This window comes from Eriocheir sinensis, chromosome 50 (genome assembly GCF_024679095.1).
Source record: "Eriocheir sinensis breed Jianghai 21 chromosome 50, ASM2467909v1, whole genome shotgun sequence".
NCBI lineage: Eukaryota > Metazoa > Arthropoda > Malacostraca > Decapoda > Varunidae > Eriocheir > Eriocheir sinensis.
Genome location: NC_066558.1, coordinates 5,047,364 through 5,071,409, shown reverse-complemented (window position 1 = coordinate 5,071,409; position 24,046 = coordinate 5,047,364). Strand labels below are relative to the sequence as shown.

Sequence of the window (24,046 nt, the reverse complement as noted above, 5' to 3'; positions counted from 1 at the left end):
GGTTAGGTTAGGTTACTGTGTTGTCTGGGAAGAAAGGTAGATCAGGTTAAGTTAGGTTACTGTGTTGTCTGGAAAGGAAGGTAGATCAGGTTAAGTTAGGTTAGGTTAGGTTACTGTGTTGTCTGGGAAGGAAGGTAGATCAGGTTAAGTTAGGTTAGGTTAGGTTACTGTGTTGTCTGGGAAGGAAGGTAGATCAGGTTAAGTTAGGTTAGGTTAGGTTACGGGCCAAATTTGTGGCTTTACCGTGTAGCAGCGAAGGGCCAAATTTGTGCCGTGATATAAACCCCCCAAAACAGATGATACATAAACCAATCACAAATGCGTTGATATATATTATGAAATAGTTCGTGTGAGTGATGATTTTTTCTCATTTTTCTCGCTTAGAGGGACCATTAAGAAACATGATCCCCGCAGCAAACAGTCCAGCCAATAAAAAAATATATAAATACTCTAATAAATGTTTGCCAGCTTTCCAAAAGAGTCGCCTGAGCTCTTGACGACTCTTCCCCGCATGGCAGTTTGCTCTCAGCTCCTGCGCAGCCTCACTCTGAATGGCTCGTCAGGTGAGGGCAATAAAGAGCTGTGGTACATATCAACACATCAATCTATCACCGTTGCCAGATTGTCGTACTCAGAGCATAGAACAGTCATCCCTCAAATAGTACGGTTTCCAATGGTTTGGTTTTATGTGGATTTTCTAAGAAGATTTTTTAGCATTTTAAAATTTCCCGACGAGCATGAAATTTAAAAATCCTAAAAGATCTTCCATGGAAATCCGTATAAAACCGAAACCGAACTATTTGAGGGACAACTGTATTTACCGGATTCTGACGCCTAACTATTGCCAAGAAACCTCAGAATCAAACTCTTTTAATGATAATTATAAATGAGTTTCGTACATACCAACGTTTAGGGGTAGGAAGTCGGGAAATGCAATCGGCTGAGTACGACAATCTGGGAACATTGCAATCTATACCTATTTATTTGGCACACTATGGACCATATTCTCAGACACTTTCAGCTCTCAAAACAAGTATTTCCAAAGGTCACAAGGGAGGTTAGTCTGGTTCTAATGAGTGTTTTTCACATTCACGGTGCACAAGCCTTGTTAAACTATCACTAGGCTCATGAAACTACCCATGGAAATACTACCCACAACCTCTCTGAAAGCCTTATCCAATGTGAGTATGTGAGCCTTGTTAAACTATCACTAGGCTCATGAAACTACCCATGGAAATACTACCCACAACCTCTCTGAAAGCCTTATCCAATGTGAGTGTCTGAGCCTTGTTAAACTATCACTAGGCTCATGAAACTACCCATGGAAATACTACCCACAACCTCTCTGAAAGCCTTATCCAATGTGAGTGTCTGAGCCTTGTTAAACTATCACTAGGCTCATGAAACTACCCATGGAAATACTACCCACAACCTCTATGAAAGCCTTATCCAATGTGAGTATGTGAGCCTTGTTAAACTATCACTAGGCTCATAAAACTACCCATGGAAATACTACCCACAACCTCTCTGAAAGCCTTATCCAATGTGAGTGTGTGAGCCTTGTTAAACTATCACTAGGCTCATGAAACTACCCATGGAAATACTACCCACAACCTCTATGAAAGCCTTATCCAATGTGAGTGTGTGAGACTTGTTAAACCATCACTAGGCTCATAAAACTCCCCATGGAAATACTACCCACAACCTCTATGAAAGCCTTATCCAATGTGAGTGTCTGAGCCCTAAAATGTTTGAGAATATGGACCTATCTCTCACACTAAAGATCGCAGGGAGAAATTTAAGCCTTGAGGAAGAGTGAAAGATGTAAAAGAGGAATGCAAGGGGACTTAAGCATAGGAAGGAGTGGATAATATAAGTGAAGAAACTGTAATTATAAAGGTTAGGTTGATATTTACACTTTTATCCAGTATTAGTAATGGAAACAAGCTAACATAGAGTGCCATTACTGCAAGATCTGCCACTTAAAATACTGATTAACCCGGTAGCAACAGGGATCATGTTTCTTAACGGTCCCCCCAAGCGAGAAAAATGAGAAAAAATCACCCCTCACACAAACCATTTCATAATATATATCAAAGCATTGTGATCAGATTATGTATCATCTATTTGGGGGGGGTTAAATCATGGCACATATTTAGCCCGTCGCTGCTACACGGTAAAGCCACAAATTTGGCCCGTCGCTGCTACACGGTAAAGCCACAAATTAGGCCCGTCGCTGCTACACGGTAAAGCCACAAATTTGGCCCGTCGCTGCTACACGGTAAAGCCACAAATTTGGCCCGTCACTGCTACACGGTAAAGCCACAAATTTGGCCCGTCGCTGCTACCGGGTTAAAAAAAACACAAGAAGTAATAAAGGAAAAAAATAATGTAAATAAGTAAATAAATCTAACACCATCAATAAGCCCAACCCCGTCCTCACCTCCGAGCCAAACATGTTCATATACTGGGTGAGTCGCTCCTGGTTGTTGGTGCGGTCACACACCTCCACTAAGGTGCGGAAGTCACAGTACTTCTCCGCCAGACTCACCGCCTGGTCGTACTGCTCACCCTCCACTGCAACACACAAAGGTACGCACACACACATGACTGACTTGTAGGGTTAATGTTTTCCGTGTGGTGCAAATACCTGAAATTTGCGCACACACACACACACACACGCACAACACACCCGAACACTCCCTCATTCTCCCATTTTAACTCATTTTGTTTTTACTTGCAATTTGTCTGATATGTGTAAATTTTAAGCCAACACTAAATAAAACCATCAGTAACTATTACACACAGAAACTCAGCTCATTCTTAGAAACAAAACAAAACATAATCAACTGCTTTCCACTCTAGCTCATCCCTATACTATCCCAATCCATTATGCAAGAGTTGACCAGCACTTTCTCTTTCACTCCTTTCACTGGTAAACTTTGGAACAGCCAGCTTTTACGTTTCCTCTCTTATCCTTTTTTTTAAAGCTAAAGAAACAGGTCAAGGGCAAAATAAACAAACAAATAAATAAATAAATAAAAATAAAAGAAATAAAAAAAGCCCACTAATCGCCGTTCCCTCAAAGACAAAAGTAATGAGCGGCCAAACGAGAGGTCAATTAAATAAATAAATAAAACTTCCGGCTAACCACAAAAAACAACCAAAAGAGCAGTGCCCGTCTCTCTACCTAAGGGTGCGATGAGGTTGTATCGGTCGCGTCGGTACTCCTTGAGCAGGGCCTGGTGGGCGTCGTGGGCCAGGGGCAGGGCGGCCAGGGACTGCAGGTGAGGCTGGTAGTCGCCCAGGATGAAGTCGGCCAAGTCCACAAGTTGGCCGTACAGTCTGGACCTTGTGGTGCTGTCCTCGGCCCTCACCAGCCCAACCTGTCCACCGAAACAGAGCGAGAATGAAGTTAGAATGATAAAAATAAATAAATAAATAAAATATGTAATAATAATAATAGTTGTCCCTCAAATAGTATGGTTTTCAATAGTTCGGTTTTGGTTTTATACGGATTGTCACGGATGATCTTTTAGGATTTTGAAATTTCCTGGTCGTTGGGAAATTTTAAAATCCTGAAAAATCTTAGAAAATCCACATAAAACCAAAACCGAACTATTGGAAACTGTACTATCTGAGGGACGACTGTAATAATAATAAATAAATGAAATGAATGAGAAATAAGTTAGACTGAAAATGAACATAAAAAGTGGATAGTAATGTGCTGAATAATAGAGTAAGAAGTAAATTGGATTGAAAACGAGAAAAAAAAGTAGAGTATGGTTTCTGGAAAATTAAAATGAAAAAATGAAAAAAAAAAAAATGGAGAAGGAATTAGTGTATCTAGGAAAAGCATACTGCAGAATGATTTATACAAGACAATAACAATGAACAAATTTGACATTCTATACATCATCCTGATACAATTATAACACATTCCAGACACTCCAGCCATTAACCCTTTCAATACGTGACACAGACATCGGCGTCACAGTATGGAAAGGGTTAAGAGGAAATGGAAGAGGATTAAGGGGTTTTGAAGAGGGTTAAGGGGTTTCGAAGAGGATTAGGAGGTTTCGAAGAGGATTAAGAGGTTTCAAAGAGGATTAAGGGGTTTCGAAGAGGATTAAGAGGTTTCAAAGAGGATTAAGAGGTTTTGAAGAGGATTAAGAGGTTTCAAAGAGGATTAAGAGGTTTTGAAGAGGATTAAGAGGTTTCAAAGAGGATTAAGAGGTTTCAAAGAGGATTAAGAGGTTTCAAAGAGGATTAAGAGGTTTCAAAGAGGATTAAGAGGTTTCAAAGAGGATTAAGAGGTTCTGAAGAGGATTAAGAGGTTTCAAAGAGCATTAAGAGGTTTCAAAGAGGGTTAAGAGGTTTCAAAGAGGGTTAAGAGGTTTCGAAGAGGGTTAAGAGGTTTCAAAGAGGATTAAGAGGTTTCAAAGAGGGTTAAGAGGTTTCAAAGAGGATTAAGAGGTTTCAAAGAGGGTTAAGAGGTTTCAAAGAGGATTAAGAGGTTTCAAAGAGGATTAAGAGGTTTCAAAGAGGGTTAAGAGGTTTCAAAGAGGGTTAATCTTCTTCCATTTCCTCTTAACCCTTTCCATACTGTGATGCCGACGTCTCCATCACCGTATTGAAAGGGTTAACACACAAATAAATACTCTTAATAAATGTTTGCCTGCTTTCCAAAAGAGTCGCCTAATCTCTTGGTGACTCTTCCCCGCATGGCAGTTTGCTCTCAGCTCCTGCGCAGCCTCACTCTGAATGGCTCGTCAGGTGAGGGCAATAAGGAGCTGTGATACATACTAACACATCAATCTTTATCTATTTACTTCACACTTAGTAGCAGAATGACTATTGCCCATATCCTCAGATGCTTTCGGCTCTCACAACTAATACTTCTCAAGGCGATAGAGAGTTGCCTTGAAAAACAGGTCAACAAAAACGAATCACCCACAGTATAAACAAAGACTAGTGTTACCTGTACGGTGGTCTGGTGTTGCTGTAGGAGGAGAGTGCGAGTTCCCTTAGCCCCTCTCGCAGCGGTCCAGGGTACATGTTCAAGGGGCTGGTCAGTGGTGGTGGTGGAGGCGGGCACGGTGGGGGAGGGGGCCCGGGCGGTGTGGAGAAGGGCCAGGAGGAGCTTGTTGACGGAGTGGATGGTAGCGACGGCATCACGTGGAGCTACATCAGCGGAGAGGACCTGGGAGGGGAGGGTGTGTTAGGGTGATGGGTGATGGTGTGTGTGTGTGTGTGTTGGGTGCAGAGAATGGTGTGTGTATGTGCGTGTGTGTGTGTGTGTGTGTAATATGCAAAAGAATGTTGTGTGTGTGTGTGTGTGTGTGTGTGTGTGTGTGTCTCAGGTGAAATAAGAAATGTGTGTTTGTGTGTGTGTGTGTGTGTGTGTGACATCTAATAAGTATGTGTGTTTGAAGTATACAAGAAAAGTGTGTTAGGTTCCTCAGGCATATTCAGTCTCTAACCATGTTATATTCCCATCCATATATTAAAACCCTTCTATATTTCTACTCCTCTGATGGATTCTGGTAACCTCATGGCCTCTCCCTCACCTCCTCCTGGGCCCTCAGAACCCCGGCGATGATGTCCTCCACTTGGCTAACACGGCGGTAGAACAGATCGGCATACGTCAGCTTGTTCTTGGGGACCTCACCGCGCTCCGCCACAACATGCTTGATTGCCGAGTCCACGAGGTCCTGGTGTTCGTTGTGGAGATTGCGGAGGGCTGTGGCGAAGGCGAGGCGCTGGCCATGCTCGGCGAGGCACGTCTTGGTGGCTACGCGTGTGTCCTTCACTACGCCGGCACTCAGCTGCTGCCACAACCCCATCTGAGGCACACAGGAAGGGTTAGACGTTAGAGGCTTTGGTTATCTTTGCACACACATAAAAAATTAGAGAGGTTTAGTTTTGTTTTCTAAGGGTATTTTTTCATTTTTTTTACAAGGTTTTCTTCAAGTTTGTTTATTTGTTTACTTGTTTTGGTGGGCTGTTTGCTTCTCTCTTTGTGTGTGTGTGTGAGTGTGTGTGTGTGTGTATGTGTGTGTGTGTGTGTTTGTCTCTCTGCCTATCTGTCTGTATCTTTGTCTCGGTCTCTCTCTCTGCCTGTCTGACTGTCTCTCTCTCTCTCTCTCTCTCTCTCTTACACACCATTCTGTCAAAGGCATACATAACTTAGTAGAACCATATAACAAAACATAAGCAATAAAAACAACCATCTTGACTCCATCCCGAAAACACAAACAAGTACAAACAGGTAAGGTAACACAAACCCAACCAATACAAACACCCACAAACAGGCACATACACCCACACACCTGCTGGAGGAAGTTAATAAAGTACTGATGTGCCGTGGTCTTGTCTCTCAGTTGGTTGAGGACGATGAGTGAGGTTGGCGCGATCGTCCCTCCTGCCGACCCCTTGAGCGCCTCGGCCCAGCGTGGATCTGTGGCCGGGGAGTCGTCTAGCAGGGCGATGGACAGCTGCAGCACGGCGGAGTCCAACTGTGAGGTGTCTGAGCCCGGGAACAGGTCGTCGAGTAACAGCTGTGGGGGTGGAGGGAAGAGAGATTGTCATTATGAACCAATGTGAAAAATCTGAGTTTGATGATCATAAAAGGGAAGACATCTGAGTTTATTATGGTATCCTTGCACTCAACATCAGGATAAAGGAAGTACTTGACATCAGTGTAAAGTAAGATTAGGTTAAGGTAGGTTAGGTTAGGTAATGTTAGGGTAGGTTAGGTAATGTTAGGGTAGTTTAGGTAATGTTAGTGTAGGTTAGGTAATGTTAGGTTAGGTTAGGCTAGGTAATGTTAGGTTAGGAAATACTTGACATCAGTGTAAAGTAAGGTTAGGTTAAGGTAGGGCAGGTTAGGTTAGGTAATGTTAGGGTAGGTTAGGTTAGGTTAGGTAAGGTAATGTTAGGTTAGGTTAGGCTAGGTAATGTTAGGTTAGGATAGGAAATACTTGACATCAGAGTAAAGTAAGGTTAGGTTAAGGTAGGGTAGGTTAGGTAATGTTAGGGTAGGTTAAGTAATATTAGGTTAGGTTAGGTTAGGGTAGGGTAGATTAGGTTCCATAACATATCACATGAGTATCAGAATAAAAAGAAGAAGCAGAATAAAAGGTAGAACATTCCTCTCACCTGTGACTGCGCTACATTGCCCTTGTTGTAGTGGAGGAAGGCCGCCTGGAGTCTGGTGGCCTTGTCCTGGTCTGCCCCACCCTCTGCCAGGCTCCCCATGGTCAGGTTCAGCCCCTCCGCCATCCGGGACGCCCCCTCCTCCATCAGGCTCTCATTGATCAGACCCCTGCGGTAGTAGAGGTGTGGTATTTGTTTTATAGTAAATAAGGCAGTTATAGAGAAGATGAAGAAGATGACAATGAAGAAGACAAAAAAAGATGACAAAGGAGTTAAAGGATAGTAATAATAGGATGATACAAAAAAAGCCTACTGGTACATGTTTTGGGATAGTTCTCTTTAAATAAGCCTTTTGACTCTAGGACAGAAAAAAGCCTACTGGTACGTTTTGGGATAGTTCTCTTTAAATAAGCCTTTTGCCTCTAGGACAGAAAAAAGCTTACTGGTACGTTTTGGGATAGTTCTCTTTAAATAAGCCTTTTGCCTCTAGGACAGAAAAAAGCTCACTGGTCATGTTTTGGGATAGTTCTCTTTAAATAAGCCTTTTGCCTCCAGGACAGAAAAAAGCCTACTGGTACGTTTTGGGATAGTTCTCTTTAAATAAGCCTTTTGCCTCTAGGACAGAAAAAAGCCTACTGGTACGTTTTGGGATAGTTCTCTTTAAATAAGCCTTTTGCCTCTAGGACAGAAAAAAGCCTACTGGTACGTTTTGGGATAGTTCTCTTTAAATAAGCCTTTTGCCTCCAGGACAGAAAAAAGCCTACTGGTACGTTTTGGGATAGTTCTCTTTAAATAAGCCTTTTGCCTCTAGGACAGAAAAAAGCTTACTGGTACGTTTTGGGATAGTTCTCTTTAAATAAGCCTTTTGCCTCTAGGACAGAAAAAAGCTCACTGGTATGTTTTGGGATAGTTCTCTTTAAATAAGCCTTTTGCCTCTAGGACAGAAAAAAGCTTACTGGTACGTTTTGGGATAGTTCTCTTTAAATAAGACTTTTGCCTCCCGGACAGAAAAAAGCCTACTGGTACGTTTTGGGATAGTTCTCTTTAAATAAGCCTTTTGCCTCTAGGATGGAAAAAAGCCTACTGGTACGTTTTGGGATAGTTCTCTTTAAATAAGCCTTTTGCCTCTAGGATGGAAAAAAGCCTACTGGTACGTTTTGGGATAGTTCTCTTTAAATAAGCCTTTTGCCTCTAGGATGGAAAAAAGCTTACTGGTCATGTTTTGGGATAGTTCTCTTTAAATAAGCCTTTTGCCTCTAGGACGGAAAAAAGCTTACTGGTCATGTTGTGGGATACTTCTCTTTATATAAGCCTTTTGCCTCCAGGATAGAAAGAAATGGAAAGGCTTGGGAGAGGTACATGTCTTGCAGTGGAATATAGGCTGAATGATGATGTTATGAGCTTTTTAGAATCCCAACGCTGAATGTATTAAATTTGAAAAAGTGTGAAGAGTATTTTAAGTGCCTATCTTAAAAAGCAAAAAGACTAAAGCAAGTCCTCGTTTTAAACAGCTGAGAAAATTACTGTTGTGCTGATTTTAAAAACTAAGAAAAGTACAATCAAAATCTGACGGTCATCTACACATCCAGGAATTTAGTACTAGCAAATTTAGACCAGGGGTGTGGAGTTGGGGTCAGTGGAATCGGCTACTTTTGGCCGGAGTCGGAGTCGGAAAATTTATACTCCGACTCCACACCCCTGATTTAGACAGTGCTGGAAAAAAAAAAAATAAATAAATAAATAAATAAATAAATAAAAAAATAAAAAACACAATAAAATAAATAAATGCACTACCAAGAGATCATGACCCACCCTATAGCACTGGTATTGGCAGCGGTGGGGGTGATGGACACAATGCCGTGGTTGGCCGAGAAGAAGAGCGGTAGCCTCTGGGAGCGGCCCACACCCAAGATGCTGTCGCTGGCACCCGAGAACTCCACCCGGTCACCGCTGTCCCCCTCACCCACTGCTGGAAACACCCGGTGAAGTGGGAACACTCCTACTACTCCTACTATTACTACCACTACTACTACTACTGTTACTCCACCAAGAGATGTATATAAATTTTACGATTAACTAAGCTGAAGAGAATTATGAGCAATACACAATAATGAGAACAGTAAATACATAAAACTATCATTGAAAAAAAAAGCTTAATTATAGAGAAAGTATTAAGTCTTAAGAAATGAGTATATAAGCTAAAATGTAAAGTTAATCTGCAAATCCCAAATGTGTATGAAGGAAGATAAGGAAAACTAAACTTCTTCGGCAATACCTGACACGCAGAGCACAGTGTTCTTGTTGTAGATGTAGGCCGTGGTGCCGCACAGGAGGAACCGCTGGGCCAGGAGCACGTTCTCCGCTGAGTCCTGGTAGTACTCGGAGTGTTTCAGCACCGAGAAGTTGCTCACCGATGACGGGGGAGTGCTGCCACCTGTCTCCATGGTGGCTGAGGGATGGGGAGAGAAGGAATTTAGGATGTGGGAGGGACAAGACTGATTTTTTTTCTTTTTACAGTAAAGGAAGCAGCTCAAGGGGGGGGAGAGAGAGATGTATGTATGTATGTATTTATGTATGAAGCTGTAAAAAGAAGAAAAAACAATGAAAACAAATGAGAGAGAGAGAGAGAGAGAGAGAGAGAGAGAGAGAGAGAGAGAGAGAGAGAGAGAGAGAGACACGCTAATCTCTGCTCCTATATAAAAGAGTAAACAGGAGTGGTCGAAAGAGGTCAATTTCGGGAGGAGAGATGTCCTGATACTCTCCTCTTGAATGAATGAATGAATAGTTTATTACTAATTCATATCATCTATTTACTATTTGTGGTGGGTATTTAGAATTACATTACTTATAACTTTAAATATTTTGGTTATTAAGTTTGTTTAAAATTTGAGATCTTGATTACTATTTTCATGAGGTGATATATTAGTTTGTGGCCAAAGCTGAAATACAAAACATTACAGATATTTAACATTGCTTTTACTATTTAAACAATGTAAATCTTGTCCTGTACTTACATAGGCCTATTTATAATTTCTCTAACTTTTTTTTTTGGGGGGGGGTCAAAATATGCAACATAATAACTATTCGCCAATGTAGTCAATAAATATATGAGTGATGGATTTGGAAGTATTTTTGCAGGGTTAAAAATCTTCCCCTTTAATAGTGCTGACTCCCATGCGTCTTATTAAACTATCACTAAAGGTAAGCAAGGATACATTTTTTAAGGGATAACTTGGATAACATTATATTTTATTCTTATGATGTGGTAGTATGAAAAGACGCACTGTATAAGTGGCTATTGTTATCCCAGTTCTTATTACGTTGGCGGCACCATTATCCGGTCGAGTCCAGTAGTAGGCTTGGGATTGTCTTTGTAATGGCTCCCACTTATGACTTATTCTTGATTGTTGATTGGTGTTGTTGTGTCTTTAAGTCTTGTTCAATTTTCTCTTTTCTTCTGCTCCATATTGTTGTGATATAGTTTTTTCTGTTTTCAAGTTTTTCCAGAGTTAATGGTTGAAACACTAGTATATCGGCTATTAGTAGTCTTTGGTTTTCTGTGTTCTATATAAAGTTTTGGTTTTGTCTTATTTCTGTATATTCTTCACAGTCCAGCAGAAAATGTTCCAAGGTTTCTATTTCTGCACCACAGCACGGAAACTCCTCACTTTTACTTTGAAACCTTCTCCTCCAGTTTAGAGTTAGGGTGTTAGATCTTCCTCTTAATATTAATTTTGTACCCAGAGTGTTATCTGCCCAAGTTTCTTCTTTTAAGTCCTTTTTGTACAATTCATATATTCTTAATGTTGACTTTATCTGTATTTCGTTTTTCCGTATACAAATATCATTATAAGCATTGGAAGCCGGATGAATAACATAGAAGCTAACAACAATCTCGCCAAGTTCCCAAATTCAAAAAGCGCGGGGCCGGAACACCTCGTGGCGACTCGTCCAAACTCCACCTCGGGACGGTCCGCATAATCAACAATCAATACCACTCCAGTTCCCCCTCCCGGTCCTACACTCACCCCAAACACTCCAAACAAACCACACCACCCTTAAATACCCCACAAAAGCAAGCAAATAAGGGCAAATAAGATGGATAGAGAGGAGTCCCTGGGCCGCAGTGCCGTATGTAAACAACCTCAACCAGGCGGCCCCTCCCTTCCCTCCACGCCCTCCGCTAGGCACCAGGGTAAGCAAGCAGCATATTTAGGCCTATTAATGATGAATATGTGTGTTTTTAGGTGATTTGTAGGTGTTTGAGGGTGAGGTTTGGGTCTGGTGGGTGACGGAAGCCGTGCCCTCAAAATGGTTACCGTGATGCCCAGGACTTTTTTTTACTTCCCGGTTGTTGTTTTTCTTGTTTATTTTATTATTTGTAGCTTTTTGTTTATTTATTTATTATATGTACGTCTTTGTTTATCTTATCTGTCCTCCTTATCATCACTTTCTACTTATACTTTCCTCCTTTATTTATTTATTCTACTTTTCTTTTATTTATTTATTTACTATGTCCTCTTTATTTCTTCATTATCTGTCCTCTGTATTTATTTCTTATCTGTCCTCTTTATTAACTGCCTCTATTTATTTCTTATCTGTACCTCTTTATTTACCTATAATCTCCTCTTTATTAACTGAGCCTCTTTATTTATTTACTATCTGTACCTCTTATTTCTCTATTATCTGTCCTCTCTGTTATCTGTACCTCTTCACGTATAGCCGGACAACAAACTGTGCTATTTGTCTGGAATCACACCCAATTTTGAAAGTCGACCTCTACTGATAGATTTAGACGCGCCAATCGTTGCTTTTTGATAACCATTTCCATCGCATATTTATCTTTACTAATATTCAGGCAAGTAATTAAGTGGTAATAGGTTTCCATTACTATATGTTCGGTTAAGGCAGGGGCACTCCTATGGAATCCGGGTCCTGCCTGCCTGGCTCAGCTGCTACTCACGGGCCAAAGTTGCCAGTTATGCATTTTCTGCTGCAGCATTACCACGCTGAGTGAGCAAACCATCCTGTCAGCGCTCCCTTCCATATTGTCATATATTAAAAAATATGAACACTTTGTAATAGTTTCGTGGTAAATATGGAGATTCACTACGCGCCTCAAATATTCCCCCCACGAGATAATAACCTTTCCAAGTTCTCCCATACTGTTGTACTTCTCTAGCTTTACCGGCACATCATACATGTGGGGGGGGTCGAGGGGGGCAAAGACCTCCCATTAGAGGTTAGGTTCTAAAAGGTTATGTTGGAGTAGTTAAAATATGCGTCCCTTGGCCCCCTTGCCCAGCGTGGTAACACTGCAGCAGAAAATACATAATTGGCAACTTTGGCCCGCGGGTAGAAGGTGAGCAAGGTGGGACCCAGATTCCATAGGAGGTGCCAAGGCGGGTTTCTGTTAGTTTTCAGTGAGTAGGGCATGAGTTTGGTAATGGGCTCTATGCTCTATGCTAATGCTCTATCATCTTGGAGTGGGTGTAATTATCAATATTCACCTAAACAGGGCTATTACATACATTACCAGGATATCAAGGGAGGCTGCTTTACAATGTCGAGGGGCTGGGTTGATATTTAACGAGGATTACATTACTGTTTAGGTGGTTATGTTACTTAGGCACGGCTCATTTTCTAGTCGGAGCTGCAGTATCATTTGATGTGTTTACTTTTTATTGAATATACTTCTAAAACTACTCAAATAATTTAGGTTAGTTTTGTCGTATGGATTTACGTTAAAATTAGTGTTGAAACGGCTACAGTATATATAAAATTCAAGTAAATGTTCGGAGACAATAAAAGACCTATTCATTATATAGTTCTCACATTACAACTTTCTACCACCATAAGAAAGCCAGTCATATAAAATACGCAATAAACAATACAAAAAAATTAAATGACTCGTCCCTTTTTGATACAATGAATAACCCAACCTTTATCTGAGCAGGTGACCCATCCCTGCCGAGCCACCACAACCACCACCACCAGCTGCTAAAGAGTGCTGCCAAGATGTCTGCGCGGAACCAAGTCATCACACAGCAGATCCAACATGACTGGGCCAACCGCGAGTACATTGAGGTGCGGCAGAGGTTTTAACTAACATCAATTATCGCTCATAGAAACGTCAACAGTGGTCAACAATTTAAATCCCTAAGCGTATTGTTATTTGGTGAGGTTAGGTTTAGATTACCATGGAAAACTAAGATCATTTCATATAATAATAATCTCTCAATATGGAACTCTTAATGCTCCAGTGATATGTCTGAATCTTTTTTTTTTTTTCCTGTGGTTTTCTCATTAGAAGTTCCTGTTCTGTATTTCCTCCTGCCTATGACTTGACCTATTTCAAGAAGACTGTATCAAGACACCTCTCTCCTCCTGAAATTGACCTCTCTTTTGGCTACTCTTTACTTTTGTGGGAGCGGCGAGTAGCGAGCTTTTTTTTTGTACTCTTTTTGTTGCCCTTGAGCCGCATCCTTTGTAAACTAAACTACATACTAAATAAATAAATAAAAAATGAGGGATAATTACTACATGTTTGTTCTGCCGCAGGTTATCACAAGCAACATCAAGCGCATCGGGGACTTCCTCAACAGCTTCGACATGTCCTGCCGCAGCAAACTCAGTCAGCTCAACGAGAAGCTGACGATGCTGGAGCGACGCATTGAGTACCTCGAGGCTCGCGTCACCAAGGGGGAAACACTAAACTAGCGGAGGCGGCAGCACCATAACACTTGCTACACCGATGAATTGCAGGAGAATCGGAACACCACATACATTAATTGCCACTTGATTATTATTTCTTTACGTTAAAATCTGATGCCATGCTCGATGTTGGGCTGTACTGTTAGATTAATTTTTGATGTTGTGTTGTTAGGTGCTGAACAGTATTATTTTATATGGTGATATTGTGTGGCTGCGTAATGTTAGTGGTGTTCCCATTCTCCTGAGATAATACTGTATTCTGATAATTCTGATATTTTGATATAAAAGTATGTAACAAGCATGCTGTTTCATCTACCCAGAGCTAGATTGTTGTGAGAGTCTGTTTTCATTCCTACCAAAAGACTATACTCTGCACTAATGAATGTAGCCATCACACAACATGATGAGAAGTAATACAAAAGCTGTACACAGTAATACTAAATCATAGCCTGACTACTGGTGCAGACATTTAACCTGGTAGCAGCGACGGGCCAAATTTGTGCCATGATATAAACCCCCCAAAATAGATGATGCATAAACTGATCACAAATGCTTTGATATATATTATGAAATGGTTTGTGTGAGTGATGATTTTTTCTCATTTTTCTCGCTTAGAGGGGCCTTTAAGAAACATGATCCCCGCTGCTACCGGGTTAAAACTTACCTTTTCTTGAATCACCAGGGAAACAACCAAGAACATACATAAAAATAAACCCAAATAGACACCATACACTCAAGTTCACATGCTTTATAAAGGAAATAACAGCATCTACAGTAAGCAGTAATGTATAAACCACTCTAAATAACGTGGCAGAAATTGATATAACTGATGATGGTGGAAGTGAAGAATATGTAAAATAAAGAAAAAGAGGTGAGGTGAGGTGAGGGAAAGAGCAGTGAAGGGACAGGTAGTAGGTGCATTGGAGAGAGTTATGAACAGAAGGAGCGTGACCATGGAGGTAAAGAGGGGAATAAGGAACGGTATTATCCTGCCAACTCTGTCATATGCATCAGATGTGGATATGGAGTGCATCATAGCAATCGAGAGTACATGCAGTGGCGATGAGCTACGTAAGAGGAGCATGCGGTGTTTTAGGATGGGAGGGAGAAAGTACATAGTGAAAGCTTGTATGAGTGGTTTGGTATGGGCGTGACAGCGAAAGGAGTGGTGGAGAGGGTGAAACATGGTGCGCCGAGATGGTTTGGACACATGATGAGAATGGGCGAGAATGAATTCGTGAAGAGAGTGTGTGAGGGAAGGATTGAGGGAGGGGGTGTCAGGGGAAGACCACCAGTGAAGTAGATCAATAGAGTGAGTATTGGAGCGAGAGAGATAGAAGTAGTAGGATTGAGTGTGCTGAAAGGGAGTGCCAGAACATGGGAAGATGGAGACACTTCTGCCGCGGAAGGAACAGGGCATCAGAGATAAAGATAGATAGATAAAGAAAAACACATGAAACAGATAACTAAAACAATGCAATTAACTACTATATATACTACCTGAAGAACACAATTGTAAAGGCTATAAAAATAAATAAAATAAGCAAATACAATCAAACATCAAAAGTCATCTACTCACCCAGGGCATAGACAAGCTGCTGGGATACTTGGGGGTTGACTGCTGCAGTGAGAATCATGACCGCCGTGCCGCCCGCTGCCGGCTGCATGTCCACCAGCCACACCCGCAGCTGTGTGGCGCCTGCACGCTCCCGCCCCTGAAACACACACACACACACACACATACATTAGTTAGACTTGTGTAGATATGTGATACTTGAAAGACAGACAGAGAAAACAAAACAATAAACAACTTTTTGGCTCCATACTTACCCACACAACAATATAAATCAATACATAAATACAAAATTGATGAAAGGTCTAAATAAATAGTAAATAACACATCATCATCATCATTTAATCGACGTCTGCTCCTAGGAGCTCCCACCAGGGGATGGCCACGGCAGAAGAGCTTCCAACTTTCTCTATCCAAACACTCCCTCCTTGCCTGCTCAAAGTTTCTCAAAGATCTTTCCCCCCTCTCCCTAATGTACTCTTTCACCCCATCCCTCCATTTCACTGGAGGTCGTCCTCTAGCATTCCCTCCCTCTATCTCACTCACATACACACTTCGGTCATCTTACTCTCCTCCATTCGCTCCATGTGGCCAAACCACTTTAAGGTCTGTCGCTTCACTTCTTCCACCACTCCACACTTCTTCCCTTCACCCCAGTGACACATTCGGAAATGCTCGTACACACTTTCATTACTCATTCCATCCATTCTACTCACGCCACATGCACTCCTCAAATAACTCATTTCCACTGCCTGCACTCTAGACCCCTGACTTTCATTCCATGCCCACGTTTCACTTGCATATGTGAGGGTTGGTACTATTATTGTATTTCTCAAATCCCTCTTTACTCCATGCTCACACTTCTGCCATTTATGATTCGTCCCAAAGACCCTACCACCCTTCTTCCTTGCAATGCCCTTTCTCTTATCTCTCCACAGACTAAGCAAAAAGCCTTGTCCCATACACACAAATAAAATAATAAATAAGCCCGAAGCAACACATTCTCTCACACAAGAATCAACTAGGTAAAACGCAAAGAAAAAAAAACATTGGCTTGAGATATACCTATAAAACACACACAAAATAAACAAATGAATGAACAGGTAAACAAATCAAACAATAACAATGACAAAATAATGACTAAACACCCTGGCTCCCTACTCACCCAGACATGGTCAACGAAGCTCTCCCTGATGTGCTTCTCAACATTGCATTCGTACACCAGGCGGTCGGACTGGCCCGGGGCGAGGTACCATTTCTGGAGGCTGTTGGCCGAGAGCACCAGCACCGCCCGCTCCTCCCCCTGGGCGCCCGGCACACCCACCGCCCGTACCAGCCTCTGAAACACATTTTTTTTTTTATAGTAAAGGATCCCATTCAAGAAAATAAATGAGGTAATAAAAATAATGAAGAAACAAAATCCTGCTGTAGTCAGACATGCCATATATTCTCATGTAAGAGGAGACATTTTTTTTTTATAGTAAAGGACCCAGTTCAAGAAAATAAATAAATAAGTAATATAAATAATGAAATAACAAAAAAGTGTAGCAAAACATCCCATTATATTCACATGGAAGAGCTTACCCTCCGCCTTTTCCCTTCATGACTACATTCAAATGAGGGATAAATTCAACCCCATAGAAAAAAGTATTCATTTAGAAGTCGACCTCTATACTTGGCCTCAAAGAAAACTAAGGGGAAACCGTTCAGTAGGGGGTGTGATGAAATTAAGTAGTTCACAGAATGTTTACGCCACTTTTAACTATATCAACCTTCACATAGAGCATTTACGATTAACTGAAAACAGAGATCAACCACTTAAACCAACGGAACTCACAGATAAGGGCTATTTACTCTATCCACCCTTGGGAGGATGAAAACAGATCTAAACGATAAAGTAAGAGAGATAAACTGAGAACAGACTAAGCATTAACCCCTTGGCCGCGGATTTCCTACCAGAAGACTTCACCAAGCTACAGGAACGGAACAAAAGTGGCTGCTACAATTCAATGAAGAAAAATGTAAAGTCCTGTACCTTGGGAGAGGATATCCAGCATACCAATACCACATGGGAAACACTCCACTATCCACCACAGAGGCAGAGAAAGACCTGGGAGTGTATGTTACCAGGCTACAAGTGAAGGGATATCCAGCATACCAATACCACATGGGAAACACTCCACTATCCACCACAGAGGCAGAGAAAGACCTGGGAGTGTATGTTACCAGGCTACAAGTGAAGGGATATCCAGCATACCAATACCACATGGGAAACACTCCACTATCCACCACAGAGGCAAAGAAAGACCTGGGAGTGTATGTTACCAGGCTACCAGTGAAGGGATATCCAGCATACCAATACCATATGGGAAACACTCCACTATCCACCACAGAGGCAGAGAAAGACCTGGGAGTGTATGTTACCAGGCTACCAGTGAAGGCCAAATCCGTACCAATCGCAGCGGACGGGATACAAACAATAAGACTCACAGGTAACCATTCCTTACTCCTACCAGTAAAAAAAATAAATAAATAAATAAAAAAAAAATAAATAAATAAATAAATAAATAAAACTAAACCAATCCAAACACACAAACACACACACAACTCACCGCTTCAGGGGCCTGCGTTGGCATAGACCCGAACATAAGGGATGAGACCCGTCGCGATATGCCCCCAAGGAGACCCGCCGGAGCCTTGAGGTGTCGCACATTGATGGTCTGGCCACCTCCGAGACCCCCCGAAGGCTGCAGCAAGAGGGTGGTGGAGGTGGTGGTGGCCAGGAGGCAGCCCAGACCAGCCCCCAGTGACACCAGGCTCTCGCACTCCTGTCCCTGGGTGGTGAAGGGGTGGAAGGGTTAGGGTGTGTGGTGAGGGAGAGAGATGAATGAAGGTCTGTTGAGGAAAAGTGCGGGAAAAGTTGGAAAGTTTCGTTTAGTCGGCGCAACATCTGTGGTCATATTCTGGAGAGAGACAGAAGGGGATGGAATTATACGAGACGGGACACAACCCCCGTTTAATACCTGGGTGGACAGGGGCGTAGGGTATCGGAAAAGCCGCCCAAACTTTTCCACTCCGCCCAGGAATCAAACCCAGGCTCTCTCAGTTGTGCGCTGAGTGTGCTAACCACTGCACCACGAAGCCCGCTGGGAAAAGTGTGGGATTGTAAAGGAAGGGGATGGGGTTGGTGGGAAGGACTCCAGGGGAAAGGGTGAAGGATGAATCTTATTGGGGAAGGGTGAGAGCTTCTGAGAAAGGGCGAAGGCTTGTTTTAAGTTGAGACAAGTAACCACAAAACACACAAGCATTAAATCTCTAACTTTGTGTCTATGGTCGGTATTAAAAGACACTTTCCTCTCTCACATCAGCTATTTCTAAAGGTCAAAGGGCGGGTCAGTCAGGTTCTAATGAGTGTTTCTTCAGGTTCATGGTACAGACGAAGGGTCATACTACCACCAGGGCCATAAAACTACTGCTGGAAATGCCTACAACTCCTATGAAAGCCTTGTCAAATAGGTGTTCTTGGGCGGTGAACTGTCTTATAATGCGACTCTATATGTCTCCTCATTGTAAACACGCAGTAAGATGGGACAGCACTCCATAACACACACAAACACACATCATCTATCTCTACGTCTGTCTGGGTCTGTCATCTCATACACACACAATAAAATGGCACAGTTCACTACAAAACAAAAACATACACAATCTCTCTTTCTCTCAGTCTGTCTGCCTTTCTCATCCCCTCAGTTCCCAGGCACACACACACACACACGTCATCCATCTCTCTACGTCTGTCATCTCATATATACACACACAATAAAATGGCACAGTTCACTATAAAACAAAAACATACACAATCTCTCTCTCTTAGTCTGTCTGCCTTTCTCATCCCCTCAGTTTCCAGGCTCACACACACACATAAGGAAAAGCTAGATAAACGTAGATACGGAGACGGGACCACACGAGCGTAAAGCCCAAGCCCCGTAAAACTACAACTAGGTAAACAAACACACACACACACACCATGACTCCCCAGCACCCACCTGTAGCTCCGTGCTCACTTCACAGTAGGACGCCTCGTGGGTAATGGTGGCCCAGTAGCGAACGAAGCCCTCGGGGGACGCTGCTATGCAAGAAGGGACCTGAGAGAGAGAGGGACAGAGGTATTACACATTTCTACTTTTTTTTCTTTTCTTTTCTACAACAAAGGAGACAGCTCAAGGCCACACAAAAATGGAAACAGTAATAAAAAAAGCCCGCTACTCGCTGCTCCCAAAAAGAATCCAAAGAGGTGGCCCTAGGGAAAACAGACACCATAAGACACGGATATCCGCTTCTCTGTTCCAAGGATTCCACATAACACATATACAAACACTGATACCCACACCTACTATATATCCATTCCACATATCCTAACATTTATCATACCCACACCTACATATCCTAACACTATCACACCCACACCCACCCACCTGTCCTTCCGTAGGTGTATAAACGACCACCAGCTGAGCGCGGTGAGCCAGGTCCGAGGGTGGCAAGGTCAGCTCACGGAACTGATGATTAACCAATCGTGGGCGACTCTCCTCCTGTCTGTACCGCCACACTAACAGACGCCGGCCACACACCAGCCATGCCCAGCCCTCCTCGGACAGCACGGCAGAGATCTCCACATTGCCTGAGTTGGTGGAGACAGATGGAGGTGAGGAAAATGGGATGTGGATGGTATAGGTTTAAATACATTGGGGATCAAATTGAGGTGGTTGGTAACTTGGTATAGGTTTAGGAGAACAAGGAAAAAGATAGAGGAATTTGTATAGCTAGAATTTGAGTGTGTTTGGTATAGATTAAGTAGCAAAGGGAAATAATGGAGTAAACGGTATAGCATAAATTGGAATGTTTGGTATAGGACAAAAAGCAGGAGTAAAATGGAGTGATTGGATAGTTTAAAAGGCATAGGGAAGAAGTGGTATGTGATTTGTACAGCATAAGAAGCATAGGAAATAATGGAGAAGTGATATAGCATAAGAAAAAATAGTGAAGGAATGGAGTTGAATTAGTACGAGATAAGACCAAAATGTAAACAGAAAAATAACCATAAAAAGTTCTACAGTTCTAGGAGACCAACATACACTCAGAGTCTATATCATTAACAGGGAAAGTCACTAAATCCTCATCATAAATAAATAAATTAGTGAATACAATGAATATGTAAAATAAAATAATAGAAGCAAATACAAGAGAAAAAAGTAAAAAAATAAGAAACAAAATAACTAAAAAAAATGAAAAAATAAATTCAATGTTTAGTTTCAGGAGTAAAAAATAACTTACGATCGGCAAAGTTGAGCGCCTCCATGACCAGCGTGGGCAGAGACGAGCCATAGGACTCCATAGCGTACTGGCCGCTCGTCTCCACCAGCTGGGATGTCTGCAGGGAGCGGTTCAGGGGGGTGGAACGCCTGGGAGAGAGTGGGAAGCAGAGAACAAGAGGGTAATACGTTTTCTTTTTATTTACTGTGAAAAAAGACAAACAGGAGGGAGGGAAAGTTAAGAATATGTATGAGTTTTCTTCTTAACTACCATAAAAACAAAAAAATAAAGGTAAGAATGTGTATGAGTTTTCTTCTTAACTACCATAAAAACAAAAAAATAAAGGTAAGAATATGTATGAGTTTTCTTCTTAACTACCATAAAAACAAAAAAATAAAGGTAAGAATGTGTATGAGTTTTCTTCTTAACTACCATAAAAACAAAAAAATAAAGGTAAGAATATGTATGAGTTTTCTTCTTAACTACCATAAAAACAAAAAAATAAAGGTAAGAATATGTATGAGTTTTCTTCTTAATTACAATAAAAACAAAAAATAAGGTAAGAATATATACGAGTTTTCTCAATTACCATAAAAACAAGAAATGAAGGAAAGAATATGTGTGTTTTTTTTACAGCAAAGGAAACAGTTCAAGGACTTAAAAAAACAATAAAAAAAAGCCCGCTACTCACTGCTTCATAAAAACAAGAAATAAAGGTAAGAATATATATGAATTTTCTTCTTAATTGCCGTGAAAACAAACAACAAGGTCTGAAACAAAATAAAAACAACTAAACTACTACATGGCTATCTATATAAATTCCCCTCATTAATTCTGATATATAAAGGAATAAGATGACAAATAAGTTAATCAGGTTTTAATGTCAGAGTTACCTTGATAATCCCTTCTGGAAATAATTTTACGTTACAGAAAGGAGGAAAAGATACAAGAGGATGATAAATACGGTTTGTTTCTTTGGTATTGTTAATGTTGGAAACCTATTGTGTGTTTTTTTCTCTCTCCTGTTTATACTAGTGGTGGTGGTGGTGGTGGTTTTTGAGGGGAAAAAAAAAAGAACAGAAGGGCAAGAATGAGAACAAGATAAAAGAAAACAAGATGCCTATTGTTGCCATTAAATTCTCTCTCTCTATTTTTTTTTTATAGATGTACAGCTGTTACTCTCTCTCTCTCTCTCTCAGCAGTTACTTTTTTATTTTACTTTAACAGATGTTGCTGCTACTACCACTACTACTACATACAGCCCTTTCTCTCTCTCTCTCTCTCTCTCTCTCTCTCTCTCTCTCTCTCTCTCTCTCTCTCTCACCCTGGTGTGCCGAAGGGTGAGCGGCGTGCCCCAGGGGTGGTGAACAGGCCGCTGCGTCTCCGAGCGGCAGCCACACGGGCACTGGCGGAGGAGTAGCTGGCGGGGGTGGTGGGGGGCGGCGGTGTCACCCCCACCCCCACACCCCCTCGCTCTGATGATGGGGTGAACATGGTGCTGTGGGGGGGAGGAGGAGGTGAGGTTAGTGTTATGGGCCCCCTGTTACTGTTATGGAAGGAAGGAAGTAAAATATAAACTGTACTGGGATTGACAGGATACAGAAACTATTTATTAGACAAATGAAAACATTCTTAGTTGAAAGGTGGAAATGAAGAGGAAAAGAATTCGAGGACACAAACGGATAGTAGTTTATTGCTGCCACTTTTTCACAGGAAAGGGGGCAGCTTGGGGGGGGGAGCCTGTAAAGTAACGAATCTCGGTAAAATACTTTATGACATTTTGAAAATCTCGAGACATTATGCAAAATCAATGACAGTTTTTTTTACTTGAATGTGGTCTTGTTAAGGGCCTCAAACCCAACTCCCCACACTTGTAACATAGACAAAAAATTGAGAAGTGGTTTAGCATAAGAAAACATAAGAACATAAGAACTAGGGAGAAAAGGAGTGTGATTGGTAAAGCATAAGAATAACAGGAAACAAAATGGTGTGAAAAAATAAAAAAAATCATTGAAGTTCCATAAATAAACAAAAACAATCTACAATTGGAATCTATATGCCTAATAAAGAACTTTGCCACTAAAACTTAAAATGTAGTGATGGGCAATACTCAATTCTTTCAGTAATCGATTATTCTGATTACTTTTGTGGCTTTACAGCGTCTTATTGGATTAGGTTATGTTCTGTTGTTTGATGAGCTTGGACAGGCTGGCGCATTGGTTGGTGAGACCTTTCAGTTCTTTGCCTGATGGTTTCCTCTAGCATGGCTCATAGGGAAAGGTCATCCAGGTAAGAAATCCAGGTAAGTATTAGTAATCAATTACTATTTGATTACTTTCACCTTAAAATATATCATATAGTGGTATATTGCTAGACTGTAACCAGAGCTGTAATAGGGCGGGGGGGGGGGGGGTCTTTTTTCACTAAATGTGGACATTCATAGCCACTTGAAGAGGGGCGAGTGGCAAGCGAAGCAAGCCAAATCAGCCGGGGGTTTGGGGTTTTGCAAAAGTTTCATTTTAGGGTGCATTTTTCTGCTCATAAAGTGGAATTTTTAGCAGATGGGGGGGGGGGGGGGTCGTCCGGCCGAATACCCCCCTTAGGTATGGCCCTAGTATGGGTAGAGTATAAAGTATAATGTTATGGTTTGTGTGCTCTCCCTCTCTCTCTCTCTTTACCAAATATTAAATGTATAATAAAAAAAAAATATCCAGGGACCAATATTTAATTAACAAAAAATCAAAATGGAACTTAAACTCTTGACTTTTAATTAGTACCAAGTAACCATTTGGTAATCGATTACTGGGAATTATAATCGATTACCATAAATTTGACCTTGTATTGATGTAATTGCTTATGCCCACCACTGCTACATAGTAAAAATCACCGGGAAGATGAGGCCCAGTGGCTGTCATGGTACTAGGGACAGGGAGTACTCTAGGGCTAAACACGCTCCCATGAGTAAACAAAGGCAGGGCCGGTAATAAAAAGCCCTTGAGATATTGATAGAGATAACAAAAAGGTCAGGATAGAACGTAAACAAATACAAACAGTAAATCTTCAAAAGCGGGTTACGGACACTCCCATCCTTAAAATCCAAAATTCGCAACTCTCGGTACTGGGATTTCGGATAGGGGATTCTCAACCTGTACAAACAAACAGTAAATTTCCAAAAGGAGGCTAAACACACTCCTATGACAATACAAAGGAAGGGCCGGTAATTAGAAGCACTCGGGATATTATTAAAGAAAACAACAAGGCCAGGATAGAAGGTAAACAAATGCAAACAAA

The 24,046-nt window shown here is 41.5% G+C and overlaps 2 protein-coding genes across 3 annotated transcripts in view; one reads left to right on the top strand and one right to left on the bottom strand.

Annotated features, from left to right (window-relative positions):
* LOC126982282 (nuclear pore complex protein Nup133-like) overlaps positions 1–24,046 on the bottom strand; it is a 28,726-nt gene that overhangs the window by 4,306 nt on the left and 374 nt on the right. Inside the window, exons 2-16 of one of the 2 annotated variants that reach the window (XM_050834278.1) lie at positions 22,080–22,253; positions 20,777–20,904; positions 19,921–20,123; positions 19,492–19,590; positions 18,058–18,279; positions 16,611–16,784; positions 15,452–15,587; positions 9,434–9,607; positions 8,971–9,124; positions 7,162–7,327; positions 6,333–6,560; positions 5,571–5,846; positions 4,982–5,203; positions 3,191–3,386; positions 2,444–2,577 (exon numbers count right to left, since the gene is read on the bottom strand). In XM_050834278.1, the coding sequence (XP_050690235.1) occupies positions 2,444–2,577; positions 3,191–3,386; positions 4,982–5,203; positions 5,571–5,846; positions 6,333–6,560; positions 7,162–7,327; positions 8,971–9,124; positions 9,434–9,607; positions 15,452–15,587; positions 16,611–16,784; positions 18,058–18,279; positions 19,492–19,590; positions 19,921–20,123; positions 20,777–20,904; positions 22,080–22,249 (2,682 nt within the window). In that variant the 5' untranslated portion in view covers positions 22,250–22,253. Of the gene's footprint in view, positions 1–2,443; positions 2,578–3,190; positions 3,387–4,981; positions 5,204–5,570; positions 5,847–6,332; positions 6,561–7,161; positions 7,328–8,970; positions 9,128–9,433; positions 9,608–15,451; positions 15,588–16,610; positions 16,785–18,057; positions 18,280–19,491; positions 19,591–19,920; positions 20,124–20,776; positions 20,905–22,079; positions 22,254–24,046 lie in introns of both variants that reach the window. The other variant, XM_050834277.1, reaches the window with a different exon arrangement.
* On the top strand, positions 11,111–14,171 carry LOC126982285 (probable protein BRICK1-A). The gene is made up of 3 exons (XM_050834281.1): positions 11,111–11,353; positions 13,115–13,245; positions 13,720–14,171. The coding sequence occupies exons 1-3, from the start codon at positions 11,257–11,259 to the stop codon at positions 13,876–13,878; spliced, it is 387 nt and encodes a 128-aa protein (XP_050690238.1). The 5' UTR covers positions 11,111–11,256; the 3' UTR covers positions 13,879–14,171.